Source organism: Chrysemys picta, chromosome 6 (assembly GCF_011386835.1).
Source record: "Chrysemys picta bellii isolate R12L10 chromosome 6, ASM1138683v2, whole genome shotgun sequence".
Classification (NCBI taxonomy): domain Eukaryota; kingdom Metazoa; phylum Chordata; order Testudines; family Emydidae; genus Chrysemys; species Chrysemys picta.
In genome coordinates this window covers 91,120,310-91,139,703 of record NC_088796.1, presented here as the reverse complement: position 1 = coordinate 91,139,703, position 19,394 = coordinate 91,120,310, and the positions used below count along the sequence as shown (strand labels likewise).

At 41.4% G+C, this 19,394-nt stretch overlaps 1 protein-coding gene across 5 annotated transcripts in view; it reads left to right on the top strand.

The window, feature by feature from the left end:
* Window positions 1–19,394, top strand: part of JAK2 (Janus kinase 2) — a 140,365-nt gene that overhangs the window by 107,545 nt on the left and 13,426 nt on the right. For all 5 annotated transcript variants that reach the window (XM_005296794.5, XM_024103351.3, XM_005296793.5 and 2 more), the window contains 7 exons: window positions 1,257–1,384; window positions 4,914–5,052; window positions 6,715–6,866; window positions 7,604–7,754; window positions 8,512–8,648; window positions 10,406–10,595; window positions 15,107–15,231. In XM_005296794.5, coding sequence (XP_005296851.2) covers window positions 1,257–1,384; window positions 4,914–5,052; window positions 6,715–6,866; window positions 7,604–7,754; window positions 8,512–8,648; window positions 10,406–10,595; window positions 15,107–15,231 — 1,022 coding nt within the window. The remainder of the gene's footprint in view (window positions 1–1,256; window positions 1,385–4,913; window positions 5,053–6,714; window positions 6,867–7,603; window positions 7,755–8,511; window positions 8,649–10,405; window positions 10,596–15,106; window positions 15,232–19,394) is intronic.

The window sequence follows — 19,394 nt, the reverse complement described above, 5'->3', positions numbered from 1 at the left end:
ATACTTCCGAGCACCCTGGCTATAGCATTCTTGTAACTGTATGTTAATACGGGGGGAGGGATAGCTCAGTGGTTTGAGCATTGGCCTGCTAAACCCAGGCTTGTGAGTTCAATCCTTGAGGGGGCCACTTAGGGATCTGGGGCAAAATCAGTACTTGGTCCTGCTAGTGAAGGCAGGGGGCTGGACTCGATGCCCTTTCAAGGTCCCTTCCAGCTCTAGGAGATAGGATATCTCCAATAATTTAATTTAATTTAGTTTAATTTAATATTCAGTAAATATTCTCCTTGGTTTCCCAATTCACTGTGGTGGTGTTAGCATACACAGTTCAATTGTTGTATAATGTACTGTATCAGTAGGGAATTTTATCTTCAGACAGCTTGTTTATAAGTATAGTAATTTATCTTTAAACTCATAATTAGACTCTGTAGTCTATCTACTTCTAAAGATATGGGAGATTTACATAGGTAACTTCCTTAGTCCACTGAGAGGAGGCCAGTCCCTTATATTAGCAATAACTACATTTAATTCAGATAAGTCTGCTACAGATCTGAGTAAAATTTATTTTGTATAGTTCTGAAAGCACTGCATGTTCTCTAAAAGACTAAGTTGCAAGCCAGTTTTTGCATTATAAAGCAGGAAATACACTGTGGTTACAATAGGTTTCATGGTGTTTGGAGTCCAAATGAGGAACATTAATACAATTGAAAGCAGAACCTCAGGATCATTTCACTTCACTTTAAATTATTTGTTTCTAAAAAAATAAACCACTGAGACAGTGGCAACCATGCAGCTGTGCTATATGGCTTCCTAGGTCCTTGACTAGAAGACTGTTTAAGCAAGTGTTGCCAGATTAATACAGGCAGGCTCTGGGGAAAGGGCCTCTTCTTATGGCTGTGCCTACACAAGATAAGCTGTTAGCACAGTTTGTTTTCAGAGGGGAACTTCTGTTGTTCCAACAAAGAATGTGTTTCAATAGCAGAACCTTCAATTCAGCAGGATGAAACTTTAGGTTTAAAAAAAGAAGAAAGTTTGTAAACAACTGCAAAGTGACTGAGTTGAAATGATTGTTTTATTAATGCAATATGACATTGATACACTTATACATTATGATGCTAACTTGAAACCACATTACTTTTATTGTCACAAGTAGGGGGAGGTGTTAAAAATTGGATCTGTTTCTTAGTAGTAGCAGTATGTTTATAAAACAAGAATGAAAAATTAAACAGTCTTTTTACCTTTTAAACACTTTAAATCAGATATCCTGGTGCAGGAGTATGTCAGATTCGGATCCTTGGACACATATTTGAAAAAAAACAAAAATTCTATCAATATCTTGTGGAAATTGGAAGTTGCCAAACAGTTGGCATTGGCCATGCATTTTCTGGTAAGTCGTTTTTTTCTTTTTTAGTTGATGGTCAAATTCATATGCTTGGTTTATTATCTATACATATTATACAAACACACACAAAAATCTACATTAAAAGATTTTTATGCAGTCAAGCACTCAAAAGTTAGGAAATGCCAGAATTAAGGCTGCTTGTGCAACCTAGTTCAGCCCCTTTGTGAGTTCGCATGAAATTAGTCTTTAATTACATAATCACATACTATTTTTTCCTCAGGTTCCATGCTTCATTCAGTTCACAGAATGGACAGTGTTCAGTTAATGAGCAGCTAATTCAGTATTTTGTTTTCTCCTTATTGTTCAATTTGTGGACGTAGGCGTAATTTACTGCACACTGTTCATACACTACTCTGAAGATAGCATTATTAATTCTGTCATAAGCTTTTCTGTAGTACTTATTGCAGTGGTAGGCAACCCGAGGCCTACAGGCTGCACGCGGCCCGTCAGGGTAATCCGCTGGCTGGCCACAAGACAGGGTTTACATTTACCATCCGCAGGCACGGCTGCCCGGAGCTCCCAGTGGCCACGGTTCACAGTTCCCGGCCAATGGGAGCTGCGGGAAGCAGCAGCCAGCCCGCATAGCTTCCCACAGCTTCCATTGGCCAGGAATGGCAAACCACGGCCACTGGTGGCTGCGGGCAGCCGTGACTGTGGGCGGTCAATGTAAAAACACTGTCTCCCTGCCTGCCAGCAGATTACCCTGGCAGGCCACGTGCAGGCCACAGGTTGCCTGCCACTGGCTTATTGGTATAGTATCTGAGTGCGTCACAAACGCTAATTAATTTATTCTCACAACATCTTTATCCCCATTTGATGGCTGGGAAGCTGAGGCACAGAGAGAGAGAGAGAGGTCAAAAGTGTTCACTAGGGCAGCATACAACTGTCTTAACCACGAGACCCTCCCGTTATTTTCTGCAATCCCCTACCTCATTCGCTACACACCTTCCAAATTCTGCAACAAATGGGGCAGAGGTCTTACGAAAAGCAGCCTCCTTTACCATGAAGTCCTGATTCATGCCCAGAGCAGATCCATCCTATTCACTAAATGAAGCAGGGGACCTGTGGAAAAAAAAGTATGTGTTTATGTAATTAAAGACTATATCATAATGCGTACGAATAAGGGAGCTGAATTAAGGTTGTACAGGCAGCCTTAATTCTGGTATTTTCTGATTTCTGAGTATTTGACTTTGCAACCTTCATAATATTCTTCTAGCATAGCCTTTTGTATACGATTTCCTAGGTTTAAAAAAAAAAAAAAAAACTGAAAAAACAGAAATTCCATCATATGGTTCCTCAGTAGGGTTGGAAGCTTTAGATCCACCTGACAGACATCTGGCACTAGAGGTAACGGAATAACTGCTACCACTAGTAGATTGTCATCCACTGTGTGAACCAGCACTAAAGGGAGATGAGACACTCACCTTGATAGTGGGTTTCACAGATATTTGCCAGCACCAGAAGACTGGTGAGACTCAGCTGTCTTGGGTTCCATTCCAGGCTCTGGAGGGGAGTGTTCTAGTGGGCACAGACTTTTGCACATTCCACCAAGCTGATTTCTTCTGCCCCATCCCCATGAACCTGTTCCTGTCCCAGTCCTTTCTCTTCCTCACCGCTGGTTACTTGTGACAGTCCCAATCTCCTTGCCTTCCCAATCCAAGACCCTACTCCTCAGGCTTCTCATCCCAGTCCCAGTCTTTTTTCCCCAGCCATCTCCGCCTCTGAGTTTTCTTTGAGTCAGAATCTCTGCTCTCCACACCCAGTCCCAGGCTCCTTGCCCAACTAATCCGAGTTTCCCCCTCCAACTCCCAGTCCCAGTTTCTCTCCTCCAGTCCCAGTCTCACCAGACTCCTTGTCCCAATCTACTCCTTTCTCTCTCGCAATTCAGATGACTTCCCCCTCTGTGGTGCCAGCAGGGAGGGTCATTTGAGGCATAGGAGAGATGGGCCCTGCTCTCAGTTCTAGCTCCCAGCCCCATCACGGTTCAGAGTAGCAGTTACAGGGAAAGCCCTTCTGAGCCTTCATCACCCTGAGCCGGAGCATGCTTAGCTAATTTGTGGAGATGGTGCATGCACAGTTAGTCGGCACTAGGAGCTGTGAGAGGCTCCAGCACGCTCAGTGAGGATGCAGTTTGTGGCGATTTTAGCTGTTAATGTTGAAGAAGTCTTTACTGCATGTGCAAACTGATTTTTTTCAAAGGCTTATAACTTGGGCAAATTTGGGTTGATTTTCATGAGGATGGCAAAAGGATCTCTGACACACATGCCACCCCTGCCAAATTTCAAGTCCCTGCTCCAAAGCACAGAGGCAGTAGAGCATTTCAGGTGAAAGATCTTAATTTTTTAACTTGGGCAAAGTAATGTATATTTTCTTATCCTTCTCAAAACCAACTGAACCATTCTGGCTGAAATTTTCCAAGAAAATTGAGCCTGACGCAGACATCGGGCATGAAAAATTTCACCCCTGACAGTTAAAGTTTCATAAAGTTATAAGCAACTGGGCATAGGGCCTTATAATGGGAGGTGTTGGGCAACCTTAATAATAGACGGTGCTACCAGCCCTGCCTATAATTAAGGGTTGATCTGTGAGCAGTATTCCTACTGAAGTTAAAAGGGACTTGAAAGGAGAAGAAGGGACAGAATTAGTCCCATCTGAGAGTTAACCACTTACAAGATTACAAGATTGGTGTCATTCCTTCTCTCATGCTGCTTCATAAACAGCTCTTATTTTGTCCTGTTTTGTTTGCCAAATGGTCCCCTCTCTCCTCCTTGGAAATCCCAACTTAAAAATAACTTCTTCCAGGAATCATGCCTACCATTTCCCCCCTTCATCTTCCTGTGCTCAATATAAATTACCTTCTAATAGTGTTAATAGCTAACACCAGTAAAAGCTGCTGCCTTTTTCAAATTACTAATATACTTCAGGCCTTAGTTGATGTCTGCCTAGTTGTAGAACAGGGGTCGGCAACATTTGGCACGCGGCTCGCCAGGGTAAGCACCCTAGCGGGCCGGGCCAGTTTATTTACCTGCTGATGTGGCAGGTTCGGCCGATCGCGGCCCCCACTGGCTGCGGTTCGCTGTTCCAGGCCAATGGGGGCGGCGGGAAGCAGCGCGGGCGAGGGATGGTGCTGGCTGAGGCTTCCCACCTCCCCCATTGGCCCAGGACGGCGAACTGCGGCCAGTGGGGGCTGCAATTGGCCGAACCTGCCGTGTCAGCAGGTAAATAAACTGGCCCGGCCCGCTAGGGTGCTTACCCTGGCGAGCCGCGTGCCAAATGTTGCCGACCCCTGTTGTTGAACATATATTAAAGCTATCCAAATTTTAAATCTAGATAGATTATGGACATAATTTAACCAATATTTAAATTTTCTAAGCAGTTGGAGAGGAATTAGTGGTGTCATTTTATTCCTGCCTGTAATATGTGATCTATTTAATTTCCTAGACTAACACTTTCTTTTAAATGCCTTCTGGATTTTACCTGTTTATTTACATAAAAATGTATTTATCTTTATCAGGAAGATAAAAGCCTGGTTCATGGGAATGTATGTGCAAAAAATATCTTGCTTATCAGAGAAGAAGATAGGAAGTCTGGAAACCTTCCATTTATCAAGCTTAGTGATCCTGGCATCAGCATGACAGTTTTGCCAAAAGACAGTAAGTCTTGGAGTCAACTGTATTGGCTATTGTTTGTAACATTGAAAGTATTTGTATTTTTATTCCTCAGACCTCTCATTCTACTGATTGTTTATTGTGATAAGCTCCTCCAGCCTTTCTTCAGTCCCTAAAACACCTCCCAGACAGCAGTTAAAACTGCAGCTTGTTATCAACAAATGGCTATAGAAAACAGTCAAAATTTTCTGCCGGATGATTTTGTTTGGTTTTAAATAAGTCTGTACAAAACCACAAACAAGTTAAGATGGTGCATTGGGAAGACTGGCATTTCAATATAGATTACTGTATGTTCTAAACAAAACATCATTTCCAAAGGAATGTTTGACCAGACTGTAATGTGCCATGACTCAGTCTACTGTACTTGTAGCATACTGCTGGATTAGTAGTCACTGCAGGTCAGGATTGAAGTGCTTTATCATAGTAATGTGGAGAGGTTTTGAGCGCATATGGAAAGCCCAGCATTTTCAAAAGTAACCAGTGATTGTTAGGTGCCCAATTTGAAACTGCAGGGGCCTGATTTTCAAAACCATCCCCCACGCATCTCAGGCTGGGCACCTGAAATCACTTCACTCTTGAAAATGATGACCTATATATCCATAATATGCTGCTGTTCTGTCACTTTTACAAGCTGTGAAATGCTTTCAAATTGAATAAAAATATTAATATTAATAGGACAACATGCACAAGTAGATGCATCTGATGATTGACTACTAGATGGATATATAATGTATCCATTCTCACTGTCTCCCCTTTTTTTGTCTTTTAAAGTGACACTGTCAGGTGAAAATTCATATAGTTTTAAACAGGTTTCCTTAGCTGTGTTACAAATAACACCTTAGATTATTCAAATTGGAAGCATTTTAAAAATATAAAGTACTAATCTTCATTGATATTGTTTACTTTTTATTTATTTATTTTTGCTATATTCAGTTTGGAAGATGAAAACAGACTAATCCATTTTGGTTTTAATCAGTTTTACTTTATAGTTTATATATGTTGGCAGGATGCAGCAAACTTTGGAATTTTTAAAAATTGCAATATTTCTTTTGATGGTAGTCTTTCTGTAAACTTAATTTCAAAAATCCTAAATCTTGGGTCTAAACTGATCTGACAGTATCCTTTTAACTTGTTACCCCAATCAGTTTTAGTTTTGATCAAATAATGAAGACTCAAACAGTTGAATTCCTCTCTATGCACACTGCTGCTTGTTGCAGAGTCAACATGTTGTGCCCCATCTGAAAACTACTAAGCATGTGCCTCTGATTTTTCACCCTCTCAGTCTTGTGTGGGATTTCTTGATGGTAGTGGGAAAGGGCATTCATGTCAGAGCAACAACATGATGTAGAAATTCCTTAAATCTGGCTTCATGGGGCTATAAAGAGAAAACAGTCAATGAACTTTTAAAATTAGAAGCAATGATACTTCATCCTAGTTACAAGTGTTCCTCATTTGTGCATGTGTCATTTAGCATTTACTATTGAAGAACAGGAACTTCAGAAGGGTTTGAAGTATTTCATTCTAAAAAATAAGAGAATTGTAGAAATTCAAACTTTTACTAATTCGAATGTGTTTAAGTAGAATTTGCAGATAAAAGTAGACACTTCAGTATTATTCGTGACCTGTTGTGTTTTCATGATTACATAGTTCTTCTTGAAAGGATACCCTGGGTTCCACCTGAATGCATTGAAAATCCTAAACAGCTAAGCTTGGCAACAGACAAGTGGAGTTTTGGTACCACTTTATGGGAAATCTGCAGTGGGGGAGACAAGCCCCTTAGTGCACTGGATTCTCCCAGGGTAAGTATTGGCAAGTAGAGTTTGTTATTACTGTATCTGTGAACACCATGTTTCTTTGTTGACTATACTTTCTAGTCACCTTTAAAATGCATTTTTAGTGCAGTATCATGTTGGGTCTTGCAGAGAGTCCAAACCCCAAATTATCCAATGCAGAAGTGTTTACAGGTATAAAAATGTCTCTAAAAATAGAATACAACTTTAAAAATTTCCAAAATTATTGCTCCGTAATATTGCACGTCTTTCCTGCAGGCATATTTAGTCCATCTCTCTTGAAAATTGTCAGGAGAGTCCCCTAAACGTGAAATCCAACCCTTTTCGGAGCTTTACACAAACGCACTTGTACCCATCACAAAAGCCTAATCTTGCCTGTGGCTGCTACTGCAATTTCCCAATAGCTTCCCCAATCAGCTCATTTAATAACACATTCCTAGCAGAGCCACTGGGTAGACACTTACCTGGAAGGAGAAACATCTGAGATGCTAGCCCCCTCTGACTCATCCACACTCTCTCATAGTCAGAATAAGGGTAGAGACAGACCTCAGCCAGCCCACAGGTGGGCAAAACTTTCTTACTGCTTCATCCTAATTAGGCTGCACAGAATCACCTGTGCAAAGGAAATAAGTTGGTCTTTCTCATTTAAACCAGAAATGGCTGTTCTGCCACAGATACCATGTTTGTCACAAAGCTGCTGAGAATGGTATTATACACTAAAGCATCTTCTCTGTCTTTAATCCTAGAAGTTACAGTTTTATGAAGATAGGCACCAGCTTCCTGCTCCAAACTGGACAGAACTAGCAAATCTTATAAACAACTGTATGGATTATGAGCCAGATTTCAGACCTTCTTTCAGAGCCATTATACGTGATCTTAACAGTTTGTTCACACCAGGTAAGCTCATGAAGGAAAGGGAATGGATTTTTGGTCCAAGGTTGTAAACACTTTGGGGCAGGGGCTGTTTTGTTCTGTGTCCATAGAATGCCTAGAATAATGGGATCCTTGTCCAAGGCACTACCACAACATAAACAACAGACGTTATAATAAATCTATTTTATTGTTTTCCAGTTTGCTATTAAAAGTGAATTTTACTGGGAGATCATTCAAAACATTTTCATTGTATTATAAATATTGATTTCAAATATATTGGCAAGATTGCAGTCCTAGCTTCTTAGTGAAGTACATTATATCAGTGATCCTTGTTCTTTCTCCCAGTAGCTGGGATAAATACTGCTAAACTTGCTACTGTTCCTGCAGACTTACTCCCTGGTTATCAAATGCCCTTCTGATTTTTGAATGTTGTGCCCCCTAGAAAAGGGGCCATTGCACAGTAGGTGTTATAATTAAACCAGCAAGGATTGGTTTGCAAAAATCCATGTTTGAAAACTCTTAAGAGAAGGGTCACTATGAGTCAGCTGTCAAGACCAGTCTCTTTTTTTTGGCCCAGCAGCATCCAGAGTGTCACTCCAATTTGCTGGTTTGTAATAACTCATTCTTTATGGCAGCAACTTACTATCTGATATTTATTTAGGAAACTGAGTTCAATCCACTATTATGCTCTGGATAGACCTAGAGAGGGAAGGGGGAGCATGTCAGCAAAATGACAAGGTTTGCCCTTTCATCTTTTTTTTTTTTTTTTTTTTTTTCTCAGATTATGAGCTATTGACAGAAAATGACATGTTACCAAACATGAGGATTGGTGCTCTTGGGTTTTCTGGGGCGTTTGAAGACAGGGACCCAACACAATTTGAAGAGAGACACCTTAAGTTCTTACAGCAACTTGGCAAGGTAGGAAGCTTTGAACTCTAATTGACTGGAAGAAATAAGGTTACTTAGGTTACTTAAGAACTGAGGTTCTTTGAGATGACTTTGCATGTTCTCATTTATGGGTGATTTGCAACTTGGAAGGAAGTTTTGAACTCTAAGGCCTGGTCTGCACTAGAAAATTAGGTCAGTTTAATTACGTCTGTCAAGCACGTGAAAAATCCACACTCCTGAGTGTCATTGTTAAGCTGACCTAAGTCACCCTGTAGACAGCACTAGGTTGACAGAAGCGTTCTTCCATCGACCTAGCTACTGCCTCTTGGGGGATGAATTACCTATGCTGCTGGGAAAACCCCTCCCATTGGTGTAGATAGCATCTTCACTGAAACACTATAGCAGCACAGCTGTAGCATTTCAAGTGTAGACAAGCCCTAAGTGGCTGGAAGAATCCCACCTTTCAGTTTCCTCCTGGTGACTTCTTATACATCATTTTCATTGCACCCTTGTGTTATTGGAATAAATTTGTGTAAATATGGTTCCAGACAGATATAAGCACAATGCACATTCCTTCCAGATTTGCCTGTCAGTCACTGGGTAGGGTATCACTAAACAGAACAGAACTCTGGGATGGAATCTCTGCACTGAATCTAGTGGCACTGAGTGGTTAAAAGTTTCAGGAGTGTGTTACTAACACCTAGATAGACTTATCTTTTTCCATTTTTATTTTCTGCTCTTAGATTAATTTAAAATAGCTCCTGAGCTCTTCTGCAGTGTAACTGATTTTTTTTTTTGTATCTGAACTATCCTGAATAGGGCAACTGAGTGCCTCTGAAAACTGAGAATGTCTCTGTTAACAGGGGCTGGCATTGAAAGTGTTATGCTGCAGAAACCAGTGTTTGGCTACATGTTTTGCAGACCTCTGCAGACTGGCTGCATGAAGGTGCTGCTGGCCAGCAGTTCTGATGAAACTGACAGAACCCCAGCTAAGCACAGATGCTTTTTGAGAACCTCTCCCCACCATGCTTGTCACATGTTAACATTCTGGACACACGGAATCAGAGACTCTAGTAACACTGCCCCCATATGCAGATGGTTTGTGGTAGAGTACAGGAGACAGAAGAGTTAGTTTCTCAGGCAGAAGAAGGGAGACACTGGACTAAGGGTGAATAAGTGAGGCAGGGGATAGTTCTGGGAACAGCTAGTTAGCAAGGAGAGGAAATGAACAGATCAGAAACTTATGGTCAGGAAAATGAAGACAGGCATAGAAAATAAGTTAGCAAAATGTATGTGTGGGAGGGGGGAGAAGGACACAATAGAGAGACAAATGGAGAAGATCAAGAAATAAAGGAGAATTGGGGAATGGGACGGGGGCAGGATATTGGCCCACAGATAAGAGTCAGAAATACTGTAAAGGTGCAGTAATAGCTGAAAACTGTTAAGAGGCTGCAGTGGAGTCAATGCTGTTTTTATCCCTTCCCACTCTTTATTGCTACATGTCCCAGCTATTAATTCTGAAGTGTGAGTGGGAAGAAATTGAGGAGGCAGAGAGGGAACAGAGGTTGCTCCCACCTCCTCAACATGCTTCCCAAACACATCTCCCCCAATCCCACCTAAACTGTCCCCTGTGATACTCTTTCGCCTCCACCCCTCCCCCAGCCTGCTGTCCTGGTTTTTCACTTTGAAAATCTGGTCCCTTTAATCCTGGTGCAGTTGTACACAGGTAATTAGGAAATGACTGTGACATGGGCTTTTTTACTTTAAGTGTTTCTGTTTTGGTCTAGGGTAACTTTGGCAGTGTCGAGATGTGCCGGTATGACCCACTACAAGACAATACTGGAGAGGTGGTGGCTGTAAAAAAGCTACAACACAGCACAGAAGAGCACCTACGAGACTTTGAAAGGGAAATTGAAATCCTTAAATCCTTGCAGCACGATAACATTGTTAAATACAAGGGAGTGTGCTACAGTGCCGGTATGTAAAGTGTTTAACATAGAATCATAGAACTGGAAGGGACATCGAGAGGTCATCTAGTCCAGTCCCCTGCACTCGAGGCAGGGCTAAGTATTATCTAGACCATCCCTGACAGGTGTTTGTCCTTCCTTGCTCACACTGCTTATTATAGATTCATAGATTCTAGGACTGGAAGGGACCTCGAGAAGTCATCGAGTCCAGTCCCCTGCCCGCATTTCAGGACCAAATACTGTATAGACCATCCCTAATAGACATTTATCTAACCTACTCTTAAATATCTCCAGAGATGGAGATTCCACAACCTCCCTAGGCAATTTATTCCAGTGTTTAACCACCCTGACAGTTAGGAACTTTTTCCTAATGTCCAACCTAGACCTCCCTTGCTGCAGTTTAAACCCATTGCTTCTTGTTCTATCCTTAGAGGCTAAGGTGAACAAGTTTTCTCCCTCCTCCTTATGACACCCTTTTAAATACCTGAAAACTGCTATCCTGTTCCCTCTCAGTCTTCTCTTTTCCAAACTAAACAAACCCAATTCTTTCAGCCTTCCTTCATAGGTCATGTTGTCAAGACCTTTAATCATTCTTGTTGCTCTTCTCTGGACCCTTTCCAATTTCTCCACATCTTTTTTAAAATGTGGTGCCCAGAACTGGACACACTACTCCAGCTGAGGCCTAACCAGAGCAGAGTAGAGCGGAAGAATGACTTTTCGTGTCTTGCTCACAACACACCTGTTAATACATCCCAGAATCATGTTTGCTTTTTTTGCAACAGCATCACACTGTTGACTCATATTTAGCTTGTGGTCCACTATAACCCCTAGATCCCTTTCTGCCGTACCCCTTCCTAGACAGTCTCTTCCCATTCTGTATGTGTGAAACTGATTTTTCCTTCCTAAGTGGAGCAGTTTGCATTTGTCTTTGTTAAACTTCATCCTGTTTACCTCAGACCATTTCTCCAATTTGTCCAGATCATTTTGAATTATGACCCTGTCCTCCAAAGCAGTTGCAATCCCTCCCAGTTTGGTATCATCCGCAAACTTAATAAGCGTGCTTTCTATGCCAATACCTAAGTCGTTGATGAAGATATTGAACAGAGCCGGTCCCAAAACAGACCCCTGCGGTACCCCACTCGTTATGCCTTTCCAGCAGGATTGGGAACCATTAATAACAACTCTCTGAGTACGGTTATCCAGCCAGTTATGCACCCACCTTATGGTAGCCCCATCTAAATTGTATTTGCCTAGTTTATTGATAAGAATATCATGCGAGACTGTATCAAATGCCTTACTAAAGTCTAGGTATGCCACATCCACAGCTTCACCCTTCTCCACAAGGCTCATTATCCTATCAAAGAAAGCTATCAGATTGGTTTGACATGATTTATTCTTCACAAATCCATGCTGGCTGTTCCCTATCACCTTATCACCTTCCAAGTGTTTGCAGATGATTTCCTTAATTACTTGCTCCATTATCTTCCCTGGCACAGAAGTTAAACTAACTGGTCTGTAGTTTCCTGGGTTGTTTTTATTTCCCCTTTTATAGATGTTTATTAATCAAAACAAAGCCAGAATTCATTAAATGTTTTCATGTTGTTGGGATACATTTCCTGATTTTATCAGAGCTTTTATAGATGGCATAGCAAAAGAATCAGTGTCCATCATACAGTGCTTCATTAAGCCAAATGGACACGATTTCATCTAGTTAATCTGTTGCAGTTATAGACAACTATTCCCTGATAGCTTTTTTTAAAAGTAAAAATTTTAACTATTTGCAACTAATCACACCGTAAAGTACAGACAAAAGTCCATGTAAAAAGTCATGAAAAGTTCCATAAAAATGTGGGGGAACCTAAATATTTCTTCCTCTTTTTGTTTTTAACTCACTGCCGTCTCGGCAGAGTGGACTCCACTTCATGGACTTCCTCTATGAGAGGAGAATAGCCAGGGAACATTTTAGAAGCTTTTAAAGTCATGGAGTGAAATCCTGGCTCTGTTGAAGTCAGTGGGAGTTTTGCCATTCTCATCAGTAGCGTCAGAATTTCACCCATGGTCTTTGCTTTAAAAAGCCTTGTTTTCAAACCAAAATGAAGCTTTTCAAGCTGTTAACATTGCTGACCAACTTGATGGCAGCTACCATCTTCACCTGTGTAGCGAGGTGGAACTTTAAAAGCTTAATTTCTGTTTTGTGTTGGGGGTGCTAGTTAAAGCATGAATCAAATATAACTTTGGACATAGTATTAGTCTCTTGATTCAGAAATAAACATTTCCACTTCACCTTCACATGTATCTTAAGCAAATATCGTGGCTGTGCCTCAGCACTTAACTTTCAGCAGTAGCATAGTGTAGGTACACAAATTTGCATTTATGTTAATGTGGGTTTAAGTAGATAAATGCACATTGCTGGTCAGGCTAAAAGACAATAACTAAGCATTCACTGACACAGTGTTTAATTAAAAATATGTTCAGGGGTTAAAGAAAAGTTTTAATGCATTTCTGTGATTGTGTCCCATTACTGTGTGGTAACAATTTGATTTATTTTAGGTAAATGAAAATGTAGAAGAAGATTGCCTTTATAAATTCTGATTTCAAAGAAAGCAGGACTAAATTGCTACATAACTTCATTCACTCATTTCTCTAATCAAAACCAGGATTAGTTGGAATTTAGTAGATTTGCTCTCACTTGCTGCCTCATTGGAGTAATTTTTTTCCCTAGGGCCTACAGACTTTGAACATTTTTGTTGAGCTTGTCTGTGGCCTCTCATTCTACCCTGCAAAGGAGGTCTTTGTTCTCTTGAGAGAAACCGATTTAGTAATCTTTTCCTAAAAGATGATAGTATAACGATAGCCTGCTGTGCTCAGGAAGAAATCCCCCCTTGTCTCCCCCCCCGCCCCCCAACCCCTGCACTGAATACTGTTGGGTAGGTGCATTAGTGCTGAGATTTGTTGTTTCTTCTGAAGCAACAGATATTGCCTGATACTGGAGCAAGATAGTGTATTTCATGAACAAATGAACTGAGCCAGTATGGCACACTCAGTTTGTGAACTACAGAGAGCATTAATATTCATTCAGTGATCCAGGCACAATATTTGACTCACTGTGAATTCCAGCGGCTGAATGTGTGCTATGTGAAGTAGTGTTTCATTTTAGTCTGCGTGTTCTTGCCATTTATTTCACAAATGATGTATTATGGAACAGAGTAAAACTGAGAGACTGATCAACTTTCATTATGCTCCTTCCTTAGAAAATAGTTGGAGAAAATTTGTCTGCTGTGGAGCCTCTTAAAAAGGGCCTAAATCTATTTCATTGTCAGTTTTTTGTGCTTAGCAGATTTTATTGCAGAATCTTGTGCTATTTAAAGTGGACTCTAGATAAGGCACTTGAGTATTTCTGGTTATAAAATTGCTGGTAAACTAATAGAGAATTCTCCTTCGCTCCTGTGACTGTTTCTTCAATTATGAAGTCATTAGTTTGCTCTAGGTTGAATGCATCTGTTTGTATATTTATTTACTTTACTAGAAAAGTGTCCAGCTCTGAGAATTTGAGGTTTGAGAGAGCGAGGATGTCTAGGTATTCATAGAAGACAATGTGTACATACACACCACACAAAATCCATGTGCTTTGCTCAGTTCATTGTGTGCATTCTGGGCATGTTGGCACTGTGTAAAATAAAACTCGATCAAATTTTAGAAGTTCTTTCTCTCAGATCTTCTATACACTGGAAAAATACATGGTGTTTACTAATGTGATTTTAAACATGTAGACAGGGACAAGTATGTGTTTAATATTGTGTTCATTAACATGATACTCTTTCCTATTGACTTCACTTCAGTTCTGCATGGATGCAGTGGTATGCTCGTGCATTGTCCATTGCAAAACTGAAGCTTTATTTGCTGTGTGGCTGGGACCCCTGAGCATACCCATGTAACTGGATTGTCACTCCTACTGCTTTCCAGATCCATGGGGTGTCTTACTACATGGAGTGTCTTGCCCCATGTGCTGTTGGTGGCACTCTATGTATAGCCTCCTGACTTTGTATTCCCTGCTGAGATGTTGTGCCGTAACGACTCCAGATTTCTCAGGATGCACTGATACAAACATGGTTGGGCATTGTGATAGTATGAACGTGCAAACATATCTGACACACAACTGTGTTGTGTCCTGCTCTGTGGACATAGTTCAACTTTGAGTTTATTGTATCTAGGTCAAAGGAGGGTGTCATGACCTGGTTACAAAACCGGGGTGGTACATATAGTGCAGAAGGGGCCAAGGTTAAAACTGCAAATGAATCCATCTTATTTCCATCCAGAGTAAGAATGTGGTGTGATACAGGCTATGTAAGACTGTTCTGAACTACACATGTTCTGATGGAGCAAGAATAGAAGAGCCTTCAGGGTGAAATATTTAAATATTTTCCGCACTGTTTGCTAGTAAATTTATTTGCAGATATATATAATTATTTGTATTAAGAAATGACAAAAATCTAACATTATATTTTGTATGTATTTAAAAAGGTCGTAGAAATCTGAGATTAATCATGGAATATTTACCATATGGAAGTTTACGAGACTATATCCAGAAACACAAGGAGAGGCTGGATCACAAGAAACTTCTGCAGTATACGTCTCAGATATGCAAGGTAAGAAAACCTTTAGATGCTGTTAACAATGTACATACCTGCAGTCTGTTAGCAGTGCTTCCCTCTAAAGAATGTTTATTGTTATATTGATTAGAAATGCCTGATTCAGCAAATTAATGTTTTTCATTGTCAACACTGGTTCACCATTTGTGAGTAGAACGGAGTAACTAGATGTCCTCCTTCTCATAGGGTGACCCCACATCTCAGAAAACTAATCACCTTTTTGCTTGTTCTAAGCTAGGGTTGGTCAAATGTCTTCTTAGATATTGGTGTTACGTGCTTCTTATTGCGTGAAAGTAAAGCATTCTGTAGTACATGCCAATATACTCTTTAGTTGATAAAGATGTGAGCTGCAACTGAAGCTTGTCTGTCTGCTGACTCAGACAGAAAGCATGCCATCGCTTCCACTTAGTTTGTGTTTGAAGCCATAAGGATATCTTTGCAGCCATAAGGGCTAGAAGCTTTTTTCTTTGTTTTTAAATAAAAGCTTAGATTAGATTTTCCAGAAGCTGATGACACCTAGGTATGCTTTCTATTCATCGTGGGCTAGCAGATTTTTCAAGATCTGGTTGTTCAACTATAATAATACCATCCTCCCCATTTTCTGATCTTTTCTCTCACATCAGTATTTTAACCCATGTTTCTTTGCTCCCCTGTCATCTCTTCTGTCCCTCCCTTTTCTCCATCCCATTATTTCCTAAGCCTCATGGCTTGTAGCTGACACTTTGCAAGCCCTCTGCTATGAAAATCAGCACTCCCAGAGGCAGCTCTGCTTGTGACTAATGAGGATGCTTCTGTAGATGCCAGTTAGTGCAGCAGGAGCCTGTTGTGTGGTGGCAAAGTGCAGGAATCTGTGTGCAGTTCTGCAAAGTGCTGGGAGGTAGCGGAACAGAGAGGGGACTGGCCCTGGGTGAGTTTCCCTTCTCTGGATCCTGCTTTGGGAAGTTCTTGATACACTTTTGATCTCTCCTGAACTAGCTTTGGAACCATTTGTCATTTTTTGAAGTCTGAATATTTTTCCTTTATACTTAAATTTAATTTAAACTCTTCAAGAGCCCACACTGAGCAAGCAACAAATGATGTATACAGTAGCACTGTTACCAAAACTGGCCTTTCGGGCCCTACAAAGCCCAGCTATGAGCCCCTTGGATTTGGGGGCAACTAGAAATATAAAGAAGAATCTTTGCATGGGTTTTTTTTGTTTTTTGTTTTTAATTAAACTTCTAGCTAGTTCTCTTGCAGAGATAACTTTGCAAATATAGCTGATATAAACCAATTATTAGGTTGAAAAGAACAAGCACTTGGGGTCCAGGCTCCACTTCTGCAGTAGGAGGCTGGTGGGACCTACAGATTCACCCACACGCATGCTTTTTACGTAAAATGAGTTAATAAACTTTGGAATGTGTCTGAGAATTCTCTCTAACCCTTCCTCAGCTCTGAAAGGCAGCGCTTTGCTCATGGGTATGATGGTTGTGGATGTTTGGGGGATGGGGAGTGGTGGCACAATCATTGTTAAGCCCTGGCCAGAATGCAGAAGCTGGCTCTGATTGCAACACAATGTTGAGAGAGGAACCGCAGAAATCGTACTTTACCGACTCTGTCTTCTAATTAGGAAAAAGATTGGAGCTAATCACTGTAGGCAAAGTTACTGTTCTGGGGTGAGATTTTGTACCTGCTGTTTTTATTTATGCAGCTGTTCTTTTGGTCTAAAAACGTATTCCATTAAGAGATCCAAGGAGTTATTTCATTTTTTTTAAATGTTGGTCTGGAGTTTTCAAAACTACTTCTCCTTGTCCTTTTCTGTTTATTACCTGCTGAAATTTCAATGGATTTATATAATGCTGGATCTTGTCTCCAGTGACATTTTTTTTCTGGACACTTTCTGTCTTGAGGGAAGCTAAAAGATAGTGAAGACATTGGATTCAGGTTCTGTTTGGCAGAGTAAGACTGTGGCCCATACTTTCCTCTCAATATGTGCATGACTCCCATTAAAATTAATGGAAATAAAAGGGACACATCGCTGGACAAATATATACCATGTGGTGTTACATGGCAAATAAATAATAGGTCCCTATGACAGCCCTGATTCAAATAAATCAATCTCTTGTGCATTTTATAAATTATAAACCATGGGGTTGTTTTCAGCCGAAGGCTTAGAGGTAGAGGAGGATAGCATTTACATTTACAGTGTCTGAAACATAGGGAAATAGCTGCAAAGGTGGTATTCAGAAACCATACCAGTTTCCCAGTCCAGTGGCCTGACTGAGGAATCAGGACAGCCATGGAAGAAGCCAGGATTTGAGAGCGATGTCAGGTCTTGTGATGGAAACTAGGCACGTCATGAAAGGGACATATATGGATTTTAGGGCAAAAGTGCCAGCTCTAACATTGTTAATGTGCCATCCACAGCGAGGCATTAAGAGCTTGCATCTGAGGGCATCAGGCTATCCTTCTGCCTGGCAGCAAATAAAGTACTGGTACACAATGGTGCCATCTAGTGGTATAAAGAAAATAAGGAAAAATCTGTTCAAAAAGATTCTCAAAAAGAACAGGAGTACTTGACTAACAAATTTATTAGAGCATAAGCTTTCATGGACTACAGCCCACTTCTTCAAAAAGATTGACAGAAGTCTGGGGCAGAGGTGAGTGGGGAAACGCTAAGGGAAAATATGTGACCTGCTCAGGGCTGGATTTCCAGTTAGGCACAGTAGGCACGTGCTAGGGGCACTGATATGCTAGGGATGCCTTACCTCTCCAAAACTGTGTGCAACACGAAAGTCAGCTGTAGGTGGAGGGAGGGAGGGGAGGGGAGCGCTGAAGATGCTGTCCCTAGGAGTGTGTAAGGTGTAAATCTCGCCCTGAACCTGCTGCCTCTGGTGCTCATCCTCAAAACATTATTCCTCTTGCACCATAGGTTTAATTTTTAGAATCATACCATGTAAAGCCAGAAGGGACCACCAGATCATCTAGTCTGACTTCTTGCATATCACACACCTCCAGCACCACTCAGCACCACCATATTACACCCAACAACCAAGATTAGACAAAAAGTATTACAGCCCACAGGAGTAGTATGTGCCACAGGCAGAGAGGCCCCTGCAATGGCAAGGAAAATTTTTATGCCAAAAAGTTTGGTCAGCAGCCAAAATTTTGATGAGCAACGCTTGCTGGTTTTTAGATGCATTGAAGGAAAGGAAAGGATTCGTATAGAGTCATTGAACAGCTGGCTTGCTTAATGTTTCCTAATTGTTATACATTGGAATTGGTCAGCTTCTAAAACACTCTGTGCTGCGTCGACTCCTCCCCACCACGTACAGCTGCCCAAACAGGATTTTCTCTTTAGTTACCATAAAAAACTATAGTTGGTTCCCCTCCCATGAGCATAGTTTGACTTCTTGGGGGGGATCTTTAGTCTGGCCAAAGGGGCCATGTGTGGAGGGGCAAATTATGCATCTGTTTGAGGTTTGCAGTTTCGGGGGGAAGCAATGTCCGCCTGTCCTCCCTCCAAACTACGCCCATGTTCCTACCTCTCATATTTCAGCAGTGTGACAGACCCAGACCAGTGGGGTACAGGAGTATGGTAGAGGACAAATATACTGGTCATTGGATGAGTAGTTTTCTGTTCCCTGAGTGACCAGAGAAGGGGCTGCACTAGAGTAATCAGGAACCTGCTAGAACCAGTTAAGGCAGGAAGGCTAATTAGGACACCTGGAGCCAATTAAGAAGAAGCTTCTAGAATAAATTAAGGTAGGCTAATCAGGGCACCTGGGTTTTAAAAGGAGCTCACTTCAGTTTGTGGTGAGAGTGTGAAGAGCTGGGAGCAAGAGGCGCAAGGAGCTGAGAGGGTGTGCTGCTGGAGGCCTGAGGAGCACAAGCGTTATCAGACACCAGGAGGAAGGTCCTGTGGTGAGAATAAGGAAGGTGTTTGGAGGAGGCCATGGGGAAGTAGCCCAGGGAGTTGTAGCTGTCATGCAGCTGTTACAGGAGGCACTATAGACAGCTGCAGTCCACAGGGCCCTGGGCTGGAACCCGGTGTAGAGGGCAGGCCTGGGTTCCCCCCAAACCTCCCAATTGACCTGGACTGTGGGTTCTTCCAGAAGGGAAGGTCTCTGGGCTGTTCCCTAACCCACATGGTGAATCTCTGAGGCAAGAAAATCCGCCAA